This window comes from Ixodes scapularis, unplaced genomic scaffold, assembly GCF_016920785.2.
Source record: "Ixodes scapularis isolate PalLabHiFi unplaced genomic scaffold, ASM1692078v2 PGA_scaffold3__209_contigs__length_174095766, whole genome shotgun sequence".
NCBI classification, from domain to species: Eukaryota; Metazoa; Arthropoda; class Arachnida; order Ixodida; family Ixodidae; genus Ixodes; species Ixodes scapularis.
The window spans coordinates 154140156-154160158 of record NW_024609868.1 but is presented as its reverse complement, the minus strand read 5'-3'; the positions used below and the strand labels follow the sequence as shown (position 1 = coordinate 154160158).

General features: G+C 47.9%; 3 protein-coding genes and 1 long non-coding RNA gene across 5 annotated transcripts; all 4 read right to left on the bottom strand.

The window, feature by feature from the left end:
• Positions 1-657: 657 nt before the first annotated feature.
• LOC121837334 lies at positions 658-4919 on the bottom strand. The gene is made up of 2 exons (XM_042292932.1): positions 4203-4919; positions 658-987 (listed from the first exon to the last, which is right to left on the bottom strand). Exons 1-2 carry the CDS (start codon positions 4854-4856, stop codon positions 658-660), a joined length of 984 nt encoding a protein of 327 aa, XP_042148866.1. The 5' UTR covers positions 4857-4919.
• A 223-nt stretch (positions 4920-5142) lies between these two features.
• LOC120840318 (zinc finger MYM-type protein 1-like) lies at positions 5143-7702 on the bottom strand. Its single transcript, XM_040210785.1, has one exon. The coding sequence runs from the start codon at positions 7664-7666 to the stop codon at positions 6578-6580; it is 1089 nt and encodes a 362-aa protein (XP_040066719.1). The 5' UTR covers positions 7667-7702; the 3' UTR covers positions 5143-6577.
• On the bottom strand, positions 7684-10642 carry LOC120840619 (zinc finger MYM-type protein 1). The gene is made up of 2 exons (XM_040211218.3): positions 7786-10642; positions 7684-7703 (listed from the first exon to the last, which is right to left on the bottom strand). Exons 1-2 carry the CDS (start codon positions 9095-9097, stop codon positions 7684-7686), a joined length of 1332 nt encoding a protein of 443 aa, XP_040067152.1. The 5' UTR covers positions 9098-10642.
• Positions 10643-15235: 4593 nt separating this feature from the next.
• LOC115309021 lies at positions 15236-18233 on the bottom strand. Of its 2 annotated transcripts, XR_005798544.2 has the most exons (6): positions 17974-18233; positions 16775-16828; positions 15707-15778; positions 15595-15649; positions 15458-15527; positions 15236-15397 (listed from the first exon to the last, which is right to left on the bottom strand). It is a non-coding gene; the product is annotated as an uncharacterized LOC115309021 (long non-coding RNA). The 2 variants fall into 2 exon arrangements; XR_005716205.2 differs by lacking the exon at positions 16775-16828.
• Between the last annotated feature and the right edge of the window lie 1770 nt (positions 18234-20003).

Genomic DNA, 20003 nt, shown 5'->3' with positions numbered 1-20003 from the left:
GGCCTATGTACCTACTACCGACGTTTTGTCAAGAACTTTGCTACCATGGCCAAACCACTCTATACGTTGACAGAACAGAACACGAAATTTCACTGGAACATGCAAGCCGAGGAGGCTTTTCTTCAACTCAAGAATACCCTTACTTCACCTCCTATTCTCGGATTTCCCCATCCGAAATCGTCAGTTCGTCCTGGACACGGATGCAAGTAACGTTGGTGTTGGTGCAGTCTTGTCACAGAGGATGGAACTGAACGGGTAATTGCGTACTACAGTCAGGTATTAAAGAAAGCAGAACTAAACTATTGCGTCACACGAAAGAAACTGTTGGCCGTAGTTAAAGCTGTAGGACATTTTCACCATTATCTCTACGGCAAGCACTTCCTCTTAAGGACCGATCACGCGTCCCTCACCTGGCTTTTGAATTTTAAGAACCCTGAAGGACAAGTTGCAAGGTGGTTGGAGCGTTTACAACAGTAGTAATTTAATGTCCAACACCGAGCTGGTAGGAGACACATGAACGCCGATGCACTCTCGCGAAGGCCTTGCTCACGAAAAGATTGCTACCCCTGCCTTGATGCTGAAGTGCACTCCGACCTCAACAGCACGGATCCACCGTCTCAGTCAACGGTCACGCGACAGGCGGTGATCTCGCGTCCATCAACCGATGATGATCCCACTGACTGGAGTGACGAAACCTTGCGTGCGCTTCAAAGAGAGGACGGCAATATTCGGCTTTTTATACAGTGGAAGCAAGAAGGCGAAAGGCCGGATTGGTACCTGGTTGCACCACACAACCATGTCGTCAAAGCGTACTGGGCTCAATGGGATTCTCTCCTCATACAAAACGGCCTCCTGTTTCGCTGCTGGGAAAACAACAATGGAGTTAACGTTTCCCTTCAACTTGTCCTGCCTCAAGTGCGAGTCAAAACTGTGCTGCAGGAACTCCATGACAATCCTACGGGCGGACATTTTGGGGTACACAAAACTCTACAGAGAGTGCGTGACAGATTCTACTGGGTTGGCGCCAGCCGGGACGTGCGCGAATGGTGCAGAGGCTGTGACCACTGCACATCGCGCAAAGGACCTCCCTCTCGTTGCCGAGGACAGATGAGAACATACAACGTCGGCGTGCCGTTTGAGCGAGTAGCCATTGACGTCGTAGGGCCACTACCAGAAACAAGAGAAGGAAATCGGTATCTAATAGTAATTGCAGACTACTTCACAAAGTGGCCAGAAGCTTTCCCTGTTCGTAAGTACGACGCAGCAACCATCACTCGAATCTTGCTTACAGACATCGTATCGATTAACGGAGTGCCCCTAGAAATCCATTCTGATCAGGGACGCACTTTTGAGTCGCAGACCTTCAAGAATTAGAGCACAGCACTTGGCATAAAGAAAACTAGAACAACACCATTACATCCACAGTCGAACGGTATGGTGGAGAGGCTCAACCGGACCCTTAAGCAATACCTATCTCTTTTCGTCAACGAGCACCAGGACAACTGGGACGAACTGGTTCCCCTCTTTTTACTTGCCTACCGTTCAGCTGTCCACGCAGCAACAGGGTACACACCATCAATGTTGCTCATGGGGAGAGAACTAAGAATACCTGCGGACATTATGTTCGGTACTCCGGCGCCACCACCACGGGAGCCAACACGTGAAAATGTTCACTTAGACCACGCTCTACATTTACGGAAGAAATTGGAATGTGTCCATGACTTCGCACGAAGGCATTTACAACTCAGCAGCAGCCATGCAGAGACTCACTACAATCGAAGCGCGTCCAGAAACCAACTGGAACCTGGAGATTTAATGTGGCTACACAGACCAACTAGAACCAAAGGTCGTAGTCCAAAACTACAACGAAACTGGGATGGCCCCTACGAGATCATCAAGAAACTGAACGATGTTGTCTACCGGATCCGCCATGTTAACAACCATAAACCTCAGACAGTCCATTTCGATCGTCTCGCACCATACCACACTAAGTGAACACTTACGCGGGCCTCGGGACGAGAGCCTCTACAGGGAGGGGTGCAGTGTTGTGGAAGACAAAGACTCGCACCGTAAAGAGTGTTGGGCAAGACGAAGAATATCACACCGTAAAGAGTGTTGTGCAAGACGAAGACTTGCAAATACAGGAAGGAAGAGGAAGTTTAGAGTGTGCCAGTGAGAGAATGGACGCCATTAAAGGCTGACGGCGAACCCGACGAAACAAAGCCTTCGAATTGCCTTTTGCCATAACAGTATAAACATTCTATATTACGGCACTATTGCCGTTTATAGTCTGGCAGTTCAATACATATCATACAAACAACTGGGGGCAATTCGGCCGTTTTTGCTGCTACCATACAAACTAATTTCCAGTAATTGTGCAGCTTCTAATAAACATGCCTGCATACGTGTATAAACTATATAATTTATTCGCGAAGAAGCTACATTTATGTAAAACAACCCTGTTCCATGAGCACTTTCAAGATCATCAGACGCACGGCCTTTAAAACATCTGCGAACCAGCGCATGCAGAGTGGCAGCGCAGAGTCAGGGTCGCGAGCTAATTTGCCGACCACCCAAAGGTCCATGATATAAATGCCACTTCAAATGCCTTGAAAGCGGGATCTAATATCGTCTTAAATTATGAACGTGCAAGGAACAGAATTCCAGCGTCTAAAACGCTCGCGCCATCGCTTCACCGACCCCTCGCAAGATTGCCTTGTGTCGTGTGGACGGACGGGGAGGTTCATCGGCGGAATTGCCTCCGCCGAAAGCTTTCGGGATTTGTAACCCAATTTTAAAGGTAAAAAGGGACAAGCAGGCTTAAAAATGTACGGAAGCACGTCAATACCGGCCTAGCTCAACGACTTGCACACCAGGTAAACGAAGTCCAACTCCTCGAAGAGCTTGCGGCGCACAATGCCAAACCAGGAAACCGGTGCTGGGAGGCGAGCCGATGCGAGATCGCGGAGCGGAGTACTCCCCCTGACGTCACAGTACACCTCACCCAATCCGGGCGCGGCGACCGCAGCGACGCTTCTGCTCGATCTCAGGGCTAATAGCTCTGTGGCATACAACATGTGAAGCCACCGATTGAAAACCATGAGTCAACACCTGGCTAAAAGTCTGGTGCTTACCCGAAAATTTCCAAACGCCGGGCGTACAATGCGCGCCGACGCGGCCGGAAAACTGGGGAGAACTACAGGTACCAGAATGCACCGCGGCAGCGGTGGCGTCGCGCAACTCCTCGTGAGATCGGTCTACTGGTGTCCTAGGGATATTTCACAGCCTCGAGCTGAGAGTTGAGTATCCTTTTGCACAGGTGCGTAGGTGTCAGAACGGTGTCAGAACGGTCAGAACATCCCCCGAAATTTTACCTTATATATATATATATATATATAGAGAGAGAGAGAGAGAGATAGAGATAGAACTATAGATAGATAGATAGATAGATAGATAGATAGATTGTGTGTGAGAGCATTAGCACCTAGAAACACCCCCCGAAAATATTTTCTGGCTACGCCACTGCTTCTGCAGTTAGAAAAGCTTCAAGAGCGGCCATCGCAGGAGGAGGACACAACTTTATTTATATTCTATTGGATTTGTAGGGTCAAGCCGATACGTGGAGAGACGGCCACGTGTTGTCCAAGGCCCATCCCATGTACTCTTCTACGATGAAGCAGAAGAGGGGGAGGGTAGCAAACCCCAGACCGCGGCGGCTTCCTCGGCCCAGTCGCAGATTTCCTTCTGGACGTCCGCTTCTGAGCTGTGCATCAGCGCGTTCCACTGCTCCGTATCATTGCATGCGAATGGCATCCTGTCGTTAAGAGGGGAATTTGGACACTCCCACATAATGTGGGATAGTGTAGCTCGCGAGGAGCAGAATTTACATACTTCCGAGTGTAGTTCCGGCAACCAGTGTGAATAAAGGGCAGGATTTGGATAGGTGTTTGTTTGGAGTCGTCGCCAGGTCCATTCCTGGCTCTTGGTTAGCGATTTGTGTCCCGCAGGAAGGGTCCTGCGTGCTAATCTATATGATTGCGTAATTTCTTGGTACGAGGTCAGTGTGTCTCTGTGACTGACCGGCTCGTTACCTGTTCCCGTTATTGCCCCCCGTGCCCGGTATGCTATAGCTCTCGGGCGGTGGTATGGGCGGCTTCGTTTCCGGGGAGGGAGGTATGAGCTGGGGCCCAGATTAGACTGACCATGTCGTTAGGAATTTTGGAGGAGCGTGTTAGAACTCTGAGGGTAGCCTCAGAGACCCTGCCCCTCGCGAAGTTAAGAATTGCGCGCTTAGAGTCCGATATGATTGTTTGAGTGTTGGGGACAAGGAGGGCTATGGCAATAGCGACCTCTTCCGCTGTTTCCGAATTGGTTGTTAGGATCGAGCCCCCGGAGAGGAGGACCCCATGGCCGTCGGTGGCGACCATGGTCATGGCCTTTAGGTGGGGATAGTCTGCAGCGTCCGTGTACACGACGCCCTCAAGCTGGCCGTATCGTTTGTGGAGTGCCGCGCTTCGAGCTCTCCTGCGGTCTGGGTGGTGTTCCGGATGCATGTTTTTGGGAAGCGGGGGAATGTGGAGATTGGCTGTGATGGCATGTGGAAGCGTGTGTTTCGGGCTTGATGAGCTCTCGTGATGAATGCCTAGTTTCTGTAGAATGGCTCTACCTGTATGTGTGGTAGTGAGACGTGTGTATTGCGAGAAGAGATGTCCCTCGATCATCTCTCCTACCGTGTTGTGCAGTCCTAGGGCTAGCAACTTATCGGTAGAGGTGGTGGGGGGGAGGCCTAACGCCGTTTTGTAAGCCCCCCTGATGATGCGATTGAGTTTATCGCGTTCAAGTTTTAGTGGTCTCATGTATGGAGCCGCATACGTCACTCTGCTAATGACGAAGGCCTGGATCAGCCGCAGCAGATCTGCTTCCCCCATCCCAGAGTGACGGTTGGCTATGCGGCGTATGAGACGCGATGTCTGCTGAGTGGCTAACTCTAGCCTTCTAATCTGTTCGGTGTTGTGACCGTTGGATTGAAAGGTCATTCCTAGTATCAGGGGCGGCGCCAGGATTCCTTACCCGGGGGGGCGGAACATGTTTATTTTACTCCAAGGGGGGGGGGGGGGGGGGGGGGGGCGTGCGTGTGTTTTATTTGTGTATGTTTAACTTACCGTTTGGCTGCTTAATGAAACTTGGCTTAACCAACTCGAATACCGCCACTGTGCGACCGTTCTGCGACGAAGGCTCAGCAATTGATATTTCGGTTGTACGCTTTCATCAAATATGAAGTTGTCCTCAGTTCCTTACCTGCATGCGTAAGATGTCCTTCGTTATAATTCTGACACAAGGGCAAGCAGCGCTTGTACTGTGTACACCTCTTCTACTTTGTCTGTATTTTTGTGCGCTTTTTGCCCTTTCGTCTGTATGCACCAACTACCCCACATCGCCTCACTTATTCAGTAATAATTCTGCATTTCAACCCGCCGAAATTTTGTTTTGCTTTTGAATTGAAAACATCAGGTATGGAATTTGTTTTGCGTTCTGTTTTGTGCGTCAGACTGCAAAAAAAAAAAAAAAAAAACAGGTGAGGAAAAAAGATTAAAAAAATGTGTCACTGGAAAGCATAATCTGTCGTGTACGATCTCAGCCATACTTCAGTCGCAAAGCAGCGAGCGTTGGCTGCGAATAAGTAGAAATACTTACTCGCAGCCAACGAATTAGAACAAAATTTTACGATTCTGACATATTTGAATAATTGAATCTATTATATTTTAAAAAGTGTCGTTATATAACGCAGGAATAGCAAGCAGTATAAAATAATACATACATATTAGGGAAGAACGTTTTTAAAGACTCAATTTATTTACAACAAGCCCATTCTGAATAATTAGAAACAAAACACTCCCCGAAATAATTTTCGGACCCCCCAAAATATTCCGCATCAGTCAGGAAACGCGAAATAGAAGGTCATATGAATACAGTAGTCCTAGGGAGCAAACTTGAAGAATACAGATCACGAAACGAGAAGCATAATGTGATATAGAACAGAGCGGTTCAAGGGAGAAAAATCGAAATATACAGATCACCAAACACGAAGTACAAGCTCATAGGGACACAACGCAGTTCAGGTGAGCAAGAGTGAAATATACAAATCACGAAACGCGAAGCATAAGGTCATAGGAACAAGACGGTTCAAGGGAGCCAGATCGAAATATGCAGATCAAGGAACACGAAGCACAAGATAATAGCGACACAACGCGGTTAAAGAAAGCAAGATCGAAATATGAAAATCACAAAACGCGAAGCGGTCATAGACGCACAACGGTTCAAGGCAGTAACATCGAGATGTACCAATACAATGCCAAGCCTAAAGTCATGCGAATAGAAAAATTCAAGCGATCAAAATTGAAAAAAAGAAAAAAAAAATATATACATATATAAATGTGCCGATTACAAAACGCGAAACACAAGGTCATGGGATGCAAAGCTTTGTGAGCAGAGTCGAAGCATACAGGCCACAAAGCGTAAAACAAGAGTTTACTTAACAAGCGACCCAATGGCCGATGAATTTGGTCATGCACGCATATCAATGAAGCCGTATGCGTCGGTTATTGTGAGAAGCATCGAACATGTCGACGACACACCGAAGATCTATCTTGTTAGCGAGAGATCGCTCAACCGCGAGCACAGCTAGATCGCTTAGTCGGTTATTGGCCATCCTGTTGCGAAGATAGGTCTTCACTCTCCGCAGACATGAAAACGTGCGCTCACAAGATGCAGACGACGCTGGTATGGTAATAGCGATAACAGCTAGCTTGTGTAGCTCGTGGAAGGCGATCTTAAATTCTTCCAGAACTGCTACAAACTGCAGCAGTGTCTTAACCTCGCACTTTCTCTCAGCTTCTATGCGCTGAAGAACTTTCCCAATTAGCTTGCACTCAACTTCAACGCTCTCGATGTCGCACGAATAGTGCTCAGCAAATGGCTTCAGTAAACAAATGTCTAGAAAGCTCTTGCTTCGTGGGTGGAGGGCAGTCATTCCGCTGAGGACATCATTATTTCCAGTCAACCTTCTTTCCAGCTCGGCAAGAATGTGGTCAAATACTGGAAGGAACACCCTTACCCTAAAAGCTTCCTTTGCCTCGCAAGGCTCGTCTTCAATTGCTCTACCTTCACTGAGTACATACTGCTGCAAATGAGCAGGTAGACGCGTCTCTCTACCTGCTTGTCTCGACGGCACTCCGTTTTCTTCGGCAATCTTACACCCCTCGGCCCAGACAGATTCAAAAGCTTGTTCCGAATTCCTCATATCGGCAAACTCATCAATGGCAGCACGCGCCATGAGGCACGCTCGAGCCAGCTCGCAATCTTTGTTTTGCAGGAAGTCGGAAAGGATCTTCAAGCGGCTGAGGACTCGGGTGAACAAGCATAAGTTAAAAAGAAACGAGATGTTCAGCTGCTCAAGGAGACCTCTCGCCTCAGTTGCCCGCTTACTCTTTGTAGCAATGACTTCAGCGAGAGATACGAGAATGGCAGGAAAAGTCTTCATTACCGCCGTGCACGCAGCGACCCGGCAGGCCCACCGGGTATCGCTGAGGCGCTGCAGTTCGACGACGGACAAACGAAGCCTTTTTTGAACGTCTACGAATAAGGAGTGTGTTGCGGATCCACTCATGAACACATACAGGCTCTCTAAAAGAGCGAAAAAATCCCTTGCAGCCCCTCCCCCTCCCCTCTCCCAGGCTCCTCCCCTCTTTTTAGGCCACGCCAGCGGCAGACCAGCGACATCTTTACCCCTGAACAGTGCCTGGACACCCATTAAGTTTCCGCTCATGACACTAGCGCCGTCATAGGTCTGCGCAACGCACTCTTGAGAGTCAATTCCACACCGATTTAACGCTTCGTAGATGTAGTCCAAGAGCGACCGAGCGTTCAATTGCTCCGCGTTGCGAAATCCAAGAAATCTCTCAAAAACGGCTCCCCTTACGTAGTACCTTACTACGACCGAAACTTGCTCTGTCTTGCTAATGTCTTTGGTTTCATCAACCATTAACGCGAAGCACTGAGAGCCTTTCATCTCTTCCTGTATAGCAGCCAGTGTCAGGCGGCTCAGAATCCCAAGAATTTCATCTTGGATTGAATGATGAACGTACCTGGCATTGGCTGGCCCATCCTTCAACTTCTTTTTTACGATCTCGTCGTACTTGCCAAGCAAGTTCATGAGCTCGAGATAGTTACCTTTGTTGTCACTCGTGTCACTCTCGTCATGCCCTCTCTGTGCTATACCCTGTACGGCTGTAAATCTAAGAATATCTGCCACTCTTTCAACATACATTCGGTTTTCTTGAACCTGTTTCGAATGCGCGTTGCTCAGGTGTGTGGCGACTGACTCGCCTGGTCCTCTGGACTTCATCTCTGTGTAAGAAACCCACGACGTTTGGCATGTCTTATGCGCGACTGAGTTATCGTGCTTCCTAAACCCCGATTCTTTGTCTAGAGCCTTCTTCCAGTTAGTGTACCCAGCGGTGACAAATGCAGATTTCTCATTGGTTACAGTAGAAAACATTCTACACGGGTAGCAGAAAGCCGCATCAAGTTGAGCGCTGTACTCCAACCAGGGAAACAACCCGTACCACTCTGAGTGAAAGCTTCGGCTCTCTTTGCCGTACTTCTTAGATGGGAATGGGTTTAGTAATGGCTGCCTAGGAAGCTCTGTCTTAAATTTGGAAAGATCCAACTGACCTGGAAACCTGGCACCAGCCTCAGAAGCGGTGAGTTCGGAAGCAGGACTAGGTTCCTCCCGCATCGCACACGAGGAGAACTCCTCATAGTCATTGTCAGGCTTGCCTTGTTCTGGACAGGATTCCTCTCTACAGGATTCATCTCCAGAGGAAGGCTCAGGATGCAGGTCGGTAGAAGTGGCGCTCCGTGGAATCACTGGGCCATCAGGGATTGGAGTGGACAGCTCGGGGGGAGTCGTCTGCTGCTGGGTGATCACGGCGCAATCTTCAGTTGAAGAGCGCAGCTCGGAGCGGTCGTCGTCCTTTTGTTTGGTTCGCTTGCCGGAAGTCGTAAAAAAATCGACGATGGACCTTTTTTGCGACATCGCGTAGTTTCTGGGATGACACAAACAAGCTCAACACTTCGCTTGTCAAGTTCAGCGATCGTCTCTCCGGGGCGTTGTCGTCGCCTCCGTCGTCACATCGTCCGGAGCAATTGATGCATTTGTCACGTGTAACAGCTTGACTCAGGAATCGCAGTTGATCCAGAACAGACTTCGAAAATGATTTGTAGGCGTCGAGACGGAAGGGGTCTGCTTTTTATAAAGGAATCCCAACTCACCAGGAACGTCGAAAAAGGGGAGGGCGACCGGTACCGAATGAGTGGCAGCTCAGATTATTGTGGTACCGCCCCCGTGACTCCCCATTCCTCAAATCCGCGTTCTTTAAAACCCTCTCCGAAGCGCACAATTATAATTGACCACGGAAAAATAAACACGAAGATGGTGGCGCCGAGAACGCGTTTCTGAGTGTTTGGTCCCCCATTTTACCTTGCCTACGGGGAAGCGATGTATCTGCGGCGATCCAGATGGTGACCTTGAATGGATATCCTCCGGCTTTAAGCTCTAGCCAGGCGGGCCGCTTTTGTGTTAGCTTTCTCGCGAGAGTAATTTGTTGGTAATTTTCTTCGTTTTCATCTCTCCTGCGCGTTCCTCTACCGCCCCGCACCCTCCCTTTCTTCCGCCCCCCCCCCCCCCCCCCCCTCTTCTTTCACTGGCTTGTAATGCGACCCCTTGCCCGGCGCTCCTGGTGTGCAGACCGAAATTTTTCGGAAGGGTACGTTGCCGTCCTGCTGCTTGACCCGCTTGTTAGAAGACAAAAAAAGAAAAAAAAATGGCGATTGACCTCCTTTCTGTCATTGTGTCTCCTTTGCGGTCATGAAATCGGGCTCAGCTGCTCATGTTAGGTTCAGCAGCAGAACTGTTGGGCGCTTTTTTCGTCTCCGTCATCATGAAGATCCTGGTAACAATTGCCACCGAGGCTCAGAACGCAGCAGAGCAAGAATGGCCCTTGAAAATGACTTACGTTGAGACCTGTGGGGCCAGTGTGGTCCAGGCGACAGTTTATGACCCTGCCCTTGGGACTGCCTTTGTATTCTCCGAAATACTTTCCAATGAATTTACTGGGAAATCCCAACAGACAAATAGACGAACAGGCGTTGTTTCCTAAGGCATCGCTTAAAGGCCCGCTCACCTCTTTACCCTACGCTTTCGGCCTTCCCTGTTTTGAGCGGTAGAAAGCACTCGATGCCGCCGCAGGGCAACCGGTGCATTCTGCGAGCACTATGGCCTCCATGTCGCCTCCGATAGGTCGCGCGGTAATGGCACGCACCCCAGAGCTTTGACGCACCCAAAAGAGGAAGAACCTTCACGCTTCCTGGAACATATTACACTCCCCAGGAAGCGAGCGGAACAATGGAGGGCCCACTTACACCAAGACAATCCAATTGAAGGAAGAAAATTACGCTGGACGTTGGGATGACGTCAAGGTCGCATTCGTGGATCTCGTAGCCGTGCTACTGAGTGTCAAAGCCAAGGCATTAGTAAAATCCCTCCAGACAAACAGCCAAAGCGGCATCGTCTACCAACCAAGGTCCCTCTCACCTCTTTCCACCTTGCTTCCGGCTTTTCCCTTTTGAGCAGTCCTCCACCTGGTGTCGCCGCGGGGCGGTGTAATCAGCGAACAACATCAGCGCCGTACCGCTGCTGAAGGTCGAGCGGCTATGGCACGCACCCAAAAGAGGGAGACGCGTCTGGTTTTCTGAAAATTCTTCCAAAAACCCGAAAGCTTATTCTCTAGGAAGGGGTCCAACAATGCAGGGCTCGATTCAACCGAAACAGGCCAATCAAACTAAGAAAAGGACGCTGTACGGTCACCAGTGCTATTGAGTGATGTGTCTCTTCTAAAGCTGTTTCTTCTAGAAATAGTGCCGTATTTCTCTCTTCTTATATTTTATCTGCCTGCTTTGCAGTGTTGTTCAGAGAACGGATATGAAGATGAAAAATGTGTGTGTGTGCGTGTGCGTGCGTGCGTGCGTGCGTGCGCGCGCGCACGCGCGCGCGTGTGTGTGTGTGTGTGTGTGTGTGTGTGTGTGTGTGTGTGTGTGTGTGTGTGTGTGTGTGTGTGTGTGTGTGTGTGTGTGTGTGTGTGTGTGTTTGGGGGGGGGGGGGGGGGAGGGTTCAGTTTCAGAGTGGTATGTCGTTTTTGTGTATCTCCGTCTGCCGGAGCTATAATTTCGAGAAATTCAGCAACATGCTGAGTATTGGTTTTAGTGCGAAAATAATGCAAAACTATAGTCACTTACACAGGGAAAAGGGACATCTTCAACGGGTGGTTAGAGGAATACAGAATAAGGAATACGCGGATACTATCTCACAACACAACACAAAATAGTGTTTGAATTTAGTTCTAACAAATTACAAAAAAAAAAAGAGAGAAAATATTGCATCACTGGTTCAGACATTGATCATGACTGCCTTTAAAACAATTGTAACGTGAACCATAATGTGATCAAAATAAAAACGTTACTATTGTCTTTTTTTGTTAATCAGGCAAGCAATCAAGACGGCGATCCTTCACGTAACGTCCGTCGAGCCCGATAAACAGACAGTGAAGAGGGCATCCGTGTGGCGGTTTTCGCCTTTTTTTAATGCATGATATATCATAACTTATAGGGTAAGAAACTCGTTTGACAGTCTTTTTAAACTTGTCTTGATTATACTGATAAGCTCTGACAGGCACAGAATGTGTTATGAATGAGCTAGGCATATGCTCTGTGGTTCTGCAAGCACGGCAATCACAAAATCGTGGCAGGCTTAACAAATTCCTTACCACTCATAACAAATCTAAACAAATTCTACCTGTGAGTGGTTGGCCAAACTACTATTAGCTTGCACAACCACACACCACACGTGCATAGCTCATTCATAACATGCTCTGTGCCTCCCCAACTTTATCAGTATGATTAAGACAATTTTTTCCTCCTCTAACCGAAAACAAACACAATGAATGTATTATATCACTATTCTGGTTAAAATAACCGAGACAAAAAGAGATAAGAAAGGGGAACTCTTGAGGTGGAAGCACCAAGCGGCCGCCTCAGCTTCAAAAATGAAACGTGACGGTCAGATACCTCCGCACGTTTGTACTTCATTGTTTTGACTAAATAAAAGTTGTACTGAAAAATTGCGTCTGTTGCTTCGAACTAATTATTGGTACAATATAAATAAGATAGGACAGGCGCAGGTGCTCGCCACGCGTCAAAAACCGCTGATCTTTAACTGTTCTGTGAAAGCTGTAAAGGTAGCCTAGTTCTCGCAGCGCTCCGTTCCCCTCACGGAACGAAGGGAGAGGGTGTGAAGCGGCGCGCTTTTCTTCGGTGTATCTCCATCTCTTTCTCTCTCTCTCTCTGTTTCTATACCCACTCTATCTCGAAGCACTAGGGGAACTATGGTAGCCTTGGCAGTGTAGCACATAGAAGTTGGGAATGAGCACCAAAAGGAAGTTTTCTGCTGGCTTCCAAGAGCGGATGCTCGGCGTCCAGCGCTCAAGTGCCCGTAATGTGCGACGTTAACTTGCCTCCCTGGAAAGCACGACCTTTGCGGACTGACCAAGCCCCCCCCCCCCCCTCCCCCCCCGACAGCTTTTTTGGGGGGGCAGACAGAAATTTAAGGGGGGCAACCGCCCACCCTTGCCCCCCTGTAGAGCCGCCCCTGCCTAGTATGCGAATGTTATCTCTCGCTGGAAGGGTTTCCCTCTCAAGCGTGAGCTCCATCCTGTATGGTGGGGGTTTTGTCGTGTTCTTGCGAAGCCCGCTGGGCCGCACGATCATGTATTCCGACTTCTCCGGGGAGCACGCGAGGCCAAATGTTTTGACCGTCCCGCTAACCATAGCTATTCCTTGCTGGAGGATGCCCTCCAGCTCCTCCTCAGACACCGCATCTGCCCAAAGCGTGATGTCGTCCGCGTAAAGGCTGTGGGATAAGCCGTGGATGGTGGCTAGTTTGTTTGGGAGTGTGAGGAGGGCGAGATTGAAGAGGAACGGGGATAGTACAGAACCCTGTGGTGTTCCCCTTCCTCCCAGTGCGATGGGTGGTGACTGTATGTCTCCTATGTTAAGGGTTGCTGTTCTGTCCGTGAGGAACGCTCGTATGTAATTGTATGTTTTGGTGCCTACCCTGATTCCGTTTAACGTCTGCATGATTGTTGTGTGGAGGACGTTATCAAAGGCCTTTTTGAGGTCGAGGCCCACTATGGCCCTGTATCTCCTAGTCTGTTCTGGGCCATATATCTGGTGATTGAGCTGCAGGAGAATGTCCTGCGTGGAAAGATTAGGGCGAAATCCTATCATTGAGACAGGGAGGAGGCGGGAATCCTCCAGATAGTTCTGCATCCGCGATAGGGTAACATGCTCGAAGAGCTTCCCCACGCATGATGTGAGGGAGATTGGCCTGAGGTTGTTTAGTGTGAGGGGTTTGCCTGGTTTGGGAATAAAGATTACTTTGGCGTGCTTCCATTCCTGCGGTAAGGTGCCCGCCTCCCAGCACTCATTAAAGAGCTGGGTCAACGCCTGAATGGAAGCATCATCCAGGTTTCTAAGAGTTTTGTTATTAATTTTGTCCTCTCCCGGGGCCAATTGGGTACGTATTTTGTGTAGGGCTGCACGGACCTCCGATTCCAGAATGGGAGAGTCTAGATCGGCGTTGGGAAGGCCGGTGTAGTCCTCTAGCGTGGTGGGGGGGTTATGTCCAATGTACATGGCCCGTAGGTCTTGGAGGAGTGTTTGCGTGCTTCCATCGTATTGATGGAGGAGACGGGAGAGATTCTTCCGCTGCTCCGTTTTTGTGTTGTTTGGGTCGAGGAGGTGTCTGAGGAGGTGCCAAGTTTTGGCGTTCCCCAGGCTTCCTCGCAAACTATCACAAATCTGGTGCCAATGTTGACGCGTGAGGGTATTAGCATAGTCCTCAATTTCTTGATCCAATTGAGCGATGCGTAGCTTGAGTTTGCGATTGTGTTTTTGTTTTTTCCAGCGTTTGTGTAGGCCGTTCCGCGCTTCCCACATGCGCAGTAGGTGGGAGTCCACCTCTTGCAAAGACATTGGCTCTTCCTGAATGGCGCGCGTAGTGTCGCTGACGTCTGTGAGCAGTGCGCGCGACCATTCCTCGAGGGACGCGATCTCCGTGGGAGCCGTACTAAGCCTATTCTGGCGAAATTTGTCCCAATCTGTTATTTGTTTTGGCGCTGTTTTTCTGCGGCTTTCTGTAGTCTGTAGGCAGATGCTAATTAGATAATGGTCGCTGCCCAGACATTCCTGCGTGTTTTGCCAATCTGCGCGTGGCATGTTTCGGGTGAACGCTAGGTCGGGTGATGTGTCGATACACACGCTATTGCCTATTCTCATGGGAGTCTGAGGCTCGTTCAGGAGGGTCATACTCTCCTGTTGAGCAGCCCAACAAACCACTGGATGTCCATAGGACATCCGATAGATATCCGCTCAAGATATTCGGACGTCCCCAAGAGATCCGTAGCCGTCCGATGGACGTCCCCAGGACATCCGTCAGAGTGCCAAAGGTAACAAATTTGCATGTCCGTCGGACATCCGAAATGGGATCCTTCTGCAGGCCAATTTCGGATATTCGGATGGCATGCCTGAATTCATTCTACTTTAGCCCAGATATGTTGTAAACCAGTCAAAGCACTAACCTGAACCAATTTCTACAGGGCAGAATTTCTTCGGATATCCCGTGAACATCCGATAGAGATCCAATTCAGATATATCGAACATCCGTGGGACATCCGTATACGTCCGACGAACATCCCCAGGACATCCGACAGAGCGCCAAAGCGAACAAAATTGCACATCGGTTGGACATCCGAAATGGGATCCCTCTGCAAGCCAATTTCGGATATCCCGGGAACATCCGATAGAGATCCAATTCAGACCCACCGAACATCCGCGGGACATCCGTGTACGCCCGACGAACATCCCCAGGACATCCGACAGAGCGCCCAAGCGAACAAAATTGCACATCCGTCGGACATCCGCAATGGGGATCCCATTGCGGATGTCCGACGTACGTGTAATTTTGTTCTACAGACCAGTTTTGGATACGCAGATAGCATGCCTAAATCCGTTCTACTCTTGCCTGGATGTTGTAACCAGTCAAAGGACGACCCTGAGCCAATTTATATTGGCAATATGGTTTTATTACTACACTCGTGTCCTATCCATACAGGTGCTTCTAGTGGCCCTACTCTTCTGATTCATCTCGGAGGTTGGTGTTCAATCTTTACGCATTGGGAAACCATCTTGCCCTGTGTTATCTTGCAGCTGTCTTTTCATGGCCCTAGCAAAGAACCAAAGAAGGTATCAGTGCGGGAAATTTCATAGTACATCCAGAAAGTACCTGTAATTATGTGGCATACTGTAAGGTGACAATCCCCGGTGTGGGCAGGTCCTCTCTGCACCGTATGGCCCTAAGAAAACAAGTTAGAGATGGTATCGGTATGAGTGAAGGTAAATTTTGCAACACTTGGAGGTTACCTGTTGCTGAGTAGTGTAGTGTAAGGTGTTCGTCCCTGGCATGGCAAGGTCATTTCTGCACCAAAATGAAGAGATGAGTGCACGCAACTTTCACACCAGAATCGGAACGTACCTGTAGCTGAGTGGCATGGTCTAAGGTGCTACTCCCTGGTGTGGTGGGCAGCCCTTGCTACACCGCATGGACCTAACAAATCAAGTTGAAGAAAGTATGAGTACAGACAAATTTCACGACACTTTTAAAACCATTTAGTAGCCGAATAGCATAGTGCAAGGTACTAACTGTTTTACCATAACATGATAAAGAGCAAATGCTGCAGCCCCGCAAGACAGTCAGAGCGAGTTGCATCACAATGTAGCCGTCGCGCATTCCTCCCGTGGAGTGCTGTCATGTACTTTGCTCTGTCACTTTAATTGGCTCACGGGGGCCATAGTTTTCACCCTTAGCCAAGTTATGGTGAAGAGGAGTAAGAGTGGTAACTTGGGCGAGTTGGTGATGCCCCCTCCCCCCATTACAACCAAAAAAAGTGCAAAAATTGGATGAAGGATGAGTGAGAGGAATGTAAGCGACAAGCGCTGACTTGCAACTGAATTTTTATTAGGAAAAAACATGAAACACCGCTAATCTTATCAATGTGATTACAATATTGCTTCGTAACGGTGTCCTTATGAAGCAATATTGTAATCACATCGATAAGATTGGCAGTGTTTCGTGGTGTTTAATGTTTCTTCCCAATAAAAATTCTGTTGTAAGTCAGCACCTGTCGTGTACATTCCTCTCACTCGTCCTTCGTCTCATTTTTGCACTTTTTTTGGTTGTAACAGAGTATAGTCTTTGCCGGGAAGGGGGGGGGGGGGGGGGGCTCATTTTTACATCTCGTGACCCTAGCAAAACCATTTGAAGGGATGAGTGCAGACAACTTTCATTAAGGAAATTTTACCATATTTGCCACACAGTTTGACCTTGAGGTGAATATTAAAGATGCCTATACAACACTGGTTCCATAGTTAAAAAATAGGCACAAAATACAAGCCTTTGAACTGTAATTTTGTGGCTAATTACCAAAAAATGTTGCTTCACAGATCTGGAAACAAATAGACACACATAACAATGTTCAAACTTGCCTTGCACACGACTTGACTGGTAGTAAAAAAGGATAGCACATTCCATAGTAGAAATTACCAGGGACATTTTTATGGTCCATTGACTCCGTTAATGCCTGCTCACTGGCCTTTCCTGAAAATACAAAAAAAAATGGGTTAAAAAAAAAAGTCAAAAATAAATTTGTTCTCAAAAAAGGAGTGCCACTAAAATACAAAAGCAGAGCATTAAATGTACTTGCACACCTTCTTTCCAACAAATCCACCGTAGGCCACTTCCTGCCAACTATGGAGTGCGTCCAGTGTACGACGAGGCACCAAGAAAGTGATCCGTGCAAGGAAATTTAACATATCCATGTTGAAATTATGTTCTTAAATTGCATCATACTGTAAGCCCCATAATCATCTGGGTGAACTTTGCAGTGATTGGACTACAATGTGCTCTGCAAGAGGGCAGACGTGCATGCATTTTTCAGAGGTAGGATATATATAGCGATGTTAATCACGAAACTGACAAAAAAAAGTGCAGACATGATGGTGTGCCTTCATGTGTGTGCAGATAGTATATAATCAACATCAGTTTATGTATGGTATTAACAACAACATATATCTGATTAATTGAGAACCTTTAATTTTACTGTGCTAAACACTGTGCACTATGCACCTGCTTGAAATCCACTGTAGGAATGCAAATACGGTATAGGCGCTATTTCGCATTTTGCTTCTGCAGAATCGAGTCCAGCACCAAACTATGCCCCATGAAAGCACACATTGACCCACCATGACCCACTTCATTCTAAACGCGAGGCTTTCAGCGCCCCCGCCAAGCACGCGCGAGCGTGCAGTGCAAGCAAAGGTTCAGTGGAACATGCTTGTGCTAGTAGCTTCGGCTTCGTTTGCACACGAAGTGAAACATTAGTAGCTTCGATCAAAGCCATTCATGTGTAAACAAAACACGCAAAAAAAAAATACGATTGAACTTTGGAGAGCAAATTCCATGGTCTACTTTATGATTAAAAAAAGCCTGAGACTGAGGAACACATATAAGGGGAAAAACACACACGGCCCCAAACATAGCTGGAGTTCAAGCCGAACTCGCTTGCACCCCAGAGAGCAAGCAGCCCTCTGACACCGTACCCGGGCTGCACGGCGCGGCGTCAGGTCCACACCGACGACACAGCAGCTGCAGCTCCACCGCCCTCACGTTCTCAGGCCTCAAAAACACAATTGTTCACTGTCCCTGAGAGCAGCCACGCGCATAACTTCCAAAAAGTCACTCACCTTCCGATTTCCTTGTAGCTGGGCTCGATGAAATGGAGATTAGTGGCGAGCCGGAGGCTGTCAATCACTGGTCCTAAATCGAGACTCGCACTTGCTTGCTTGCACAGACTTGAGAGGGGCTCATTCGTGTCTGCTCGCTTTTGATCTTTAAGTTTTAAAAGTGAATATAACACTCGCGAAAAGAAAAAAGCGAGCGCGGTAGCAGGATAACAGCAGGAACAGCAGAGACAGCGGCGGCGGCGGTACTGGCGGGCCGAAAAAGGCGCCATTGGCTAGAATAATTCTGCAGTAAATACATATGAAGCTTTTTCTTGATATTTCCAGATATTAGCTATTTATTTAGAGAAATTTCTTTTACAACTGAATATAAAATGTTGCTAAATTTATTTTGTTAGTAAGTTTTTGATATTTAGGGTCTACGCGTTTACTTTTCATTTTTCTCATTTACTGCGGAGATGCACGCCTCAGATGCCAGGGGAGTGCAGCTTCCAGTTTCCTCCTACCATGGCGACGACGCTACCGACGCGGCACGTTGCGGAAGAAGGGCAAACTAAGTATTGTGTTGGCGCGGCACTCGCAACAGATGGCGCGGTACTCGCCACAGATGGCGTACCCTCCCCTCCAAACACGCTACACACACAAAAACCGCCCCGTCAAAACGGTGCCCCCCTCTCCGTCTTCTTCTTTTCTTTTTTTTTTTTTTTTTTTTTTTCGTTTTTCCCGACCGAGCTGTTTTGGCGTACGCTTTGCGCGAAGGCTGAGCTTCCCCTCCCACTTGGGGGCTGCTTTGTGCAAAAAAGTAAGACACGGATTGTGCTTTTGTAGTGGAGCACTACCGCCACTGAAGCGGCGATACTAAAAATTGGAACCACGACAAAGTCGACGTTTCAAACGTGCTATGCCGCCCCACTAATGAGATTTTTGTTTCCCATGCCGTGCAGCTATCGTTTCCAAGTTTTGAACGCTGTAAGACTCTGCAGCATGTTCGGTTCTCTTACCAGAAGTAAAAGAGAGCACGTCACTTTCTCCCGGAATACCGCGATTCCGCCGTGTAATCGCAAATCAAAAATCTAACTATTTCCCAATCTGCAGCCGCATATGGCGACAACGAGAACCATGGCGTGATACACAAGATTTTAAGTAATTTGAAACGAAAAAATACTTTTAAAAGTCCGTATTCAGTACTCTCTCTGAAATGCGGGAGAAGTGACTGTCAGAAAAAGCGGACCAGCTGTTTAGAGCATGGGTAACAAAAATAAATAAGTCTTACTAAACAAAATAATTATAGCTAAAAATCTTTAGAATAACCGGGAGGGGAAAATATATTTGGAAGAGGTTTGAAGAAACAATCGACCCATCGCAATACGTTTATCTAATTAACAAACGAAGTAAGAGGGGGAAAAATCTTAAACACTCGACTGAACAAATCATTAAAATCAATTTCGGAGCGATGTATGGCCCGGGGATAATAACAAACTTTTTTTCAATTACGAGTTTATGTGATCAGAAGTATTTCTAATGATAATGTGGCTAGGGTGACCAGACGTCCCGTTTTGGCCGGGACAGTCCCGTTTTTGAGATTCGCTTCTGCCGTCCCGTCTTTTTGTCCCAATAAAGAATCATGTCCCGTTTTCGAGACATGATTCTTTTTTTTTTCTTTTTTTGTCTATATAACTGCGCAGACTTTTACAACCGAGTCTTGTAGGATAAAGTCCTGCTTAGGAAACTTCAGTCGTCGGAAAAATACACCCACACCAACGAAGGACGCGAAGCAGTGTGACTGTTCCCTAGACTTTAGGGCTTAGCGCAATATGGTAACGGTGTGAAATGAGAGCAGTTATTTCAATAAAAATTTTCCCCCAATCTCAATCTGTAGCCCTTGCCCCCCGCTGGGATGTCCCGTTGTCTACCTTGAGGAATATGGTCACCCTAAATGTGGCACATGAATAATTAAGTTTCTGAAAGGTTGATCAGTAAATCATTTGAATGCAGGCAGTGAGATACATCCGTATTTTCTTTTCAATTTCTTA

Bases quoted from the DNA above. Each gene is read 5' to 3' on its own strand.
- LOC121837334 (XM_042292932.1), bottom strand. From the start codon at position 4,856: ATGAGACCACTAAAACTTGAACGCGATAAACTCAATCGCATCATCAGG. The intron at 988-4,202 runs GTCAGTCTAATC...CACTCTCTGTAG, and splicing joins CCAAAATTCCTAACGACATG to AGTTTTGTGTACCCCAAAAT.
- LOC120840318 (XM_040210785.1), bottom strand. From the start codon at position 7,666: ATGAGTGGATCCGCAACACACTCCTTATTCGTAGACGTTCAAAAAAGG.
- LOC120840619 (XM_040211218.3), bottom strand. From the start codon at position 9,097: ATGTCGCAAAAAAGGTCCATCGTCGATTTTTTTACGACTTCCGGCAAG. The intron at 7,704-7,785 runs GTAAAGATGTCG...AGGGGCTGCAAG, and splicing joins TGTCCAGGCACTGTTCAGGG to GGATTTTTTCGCTCTTTTAG.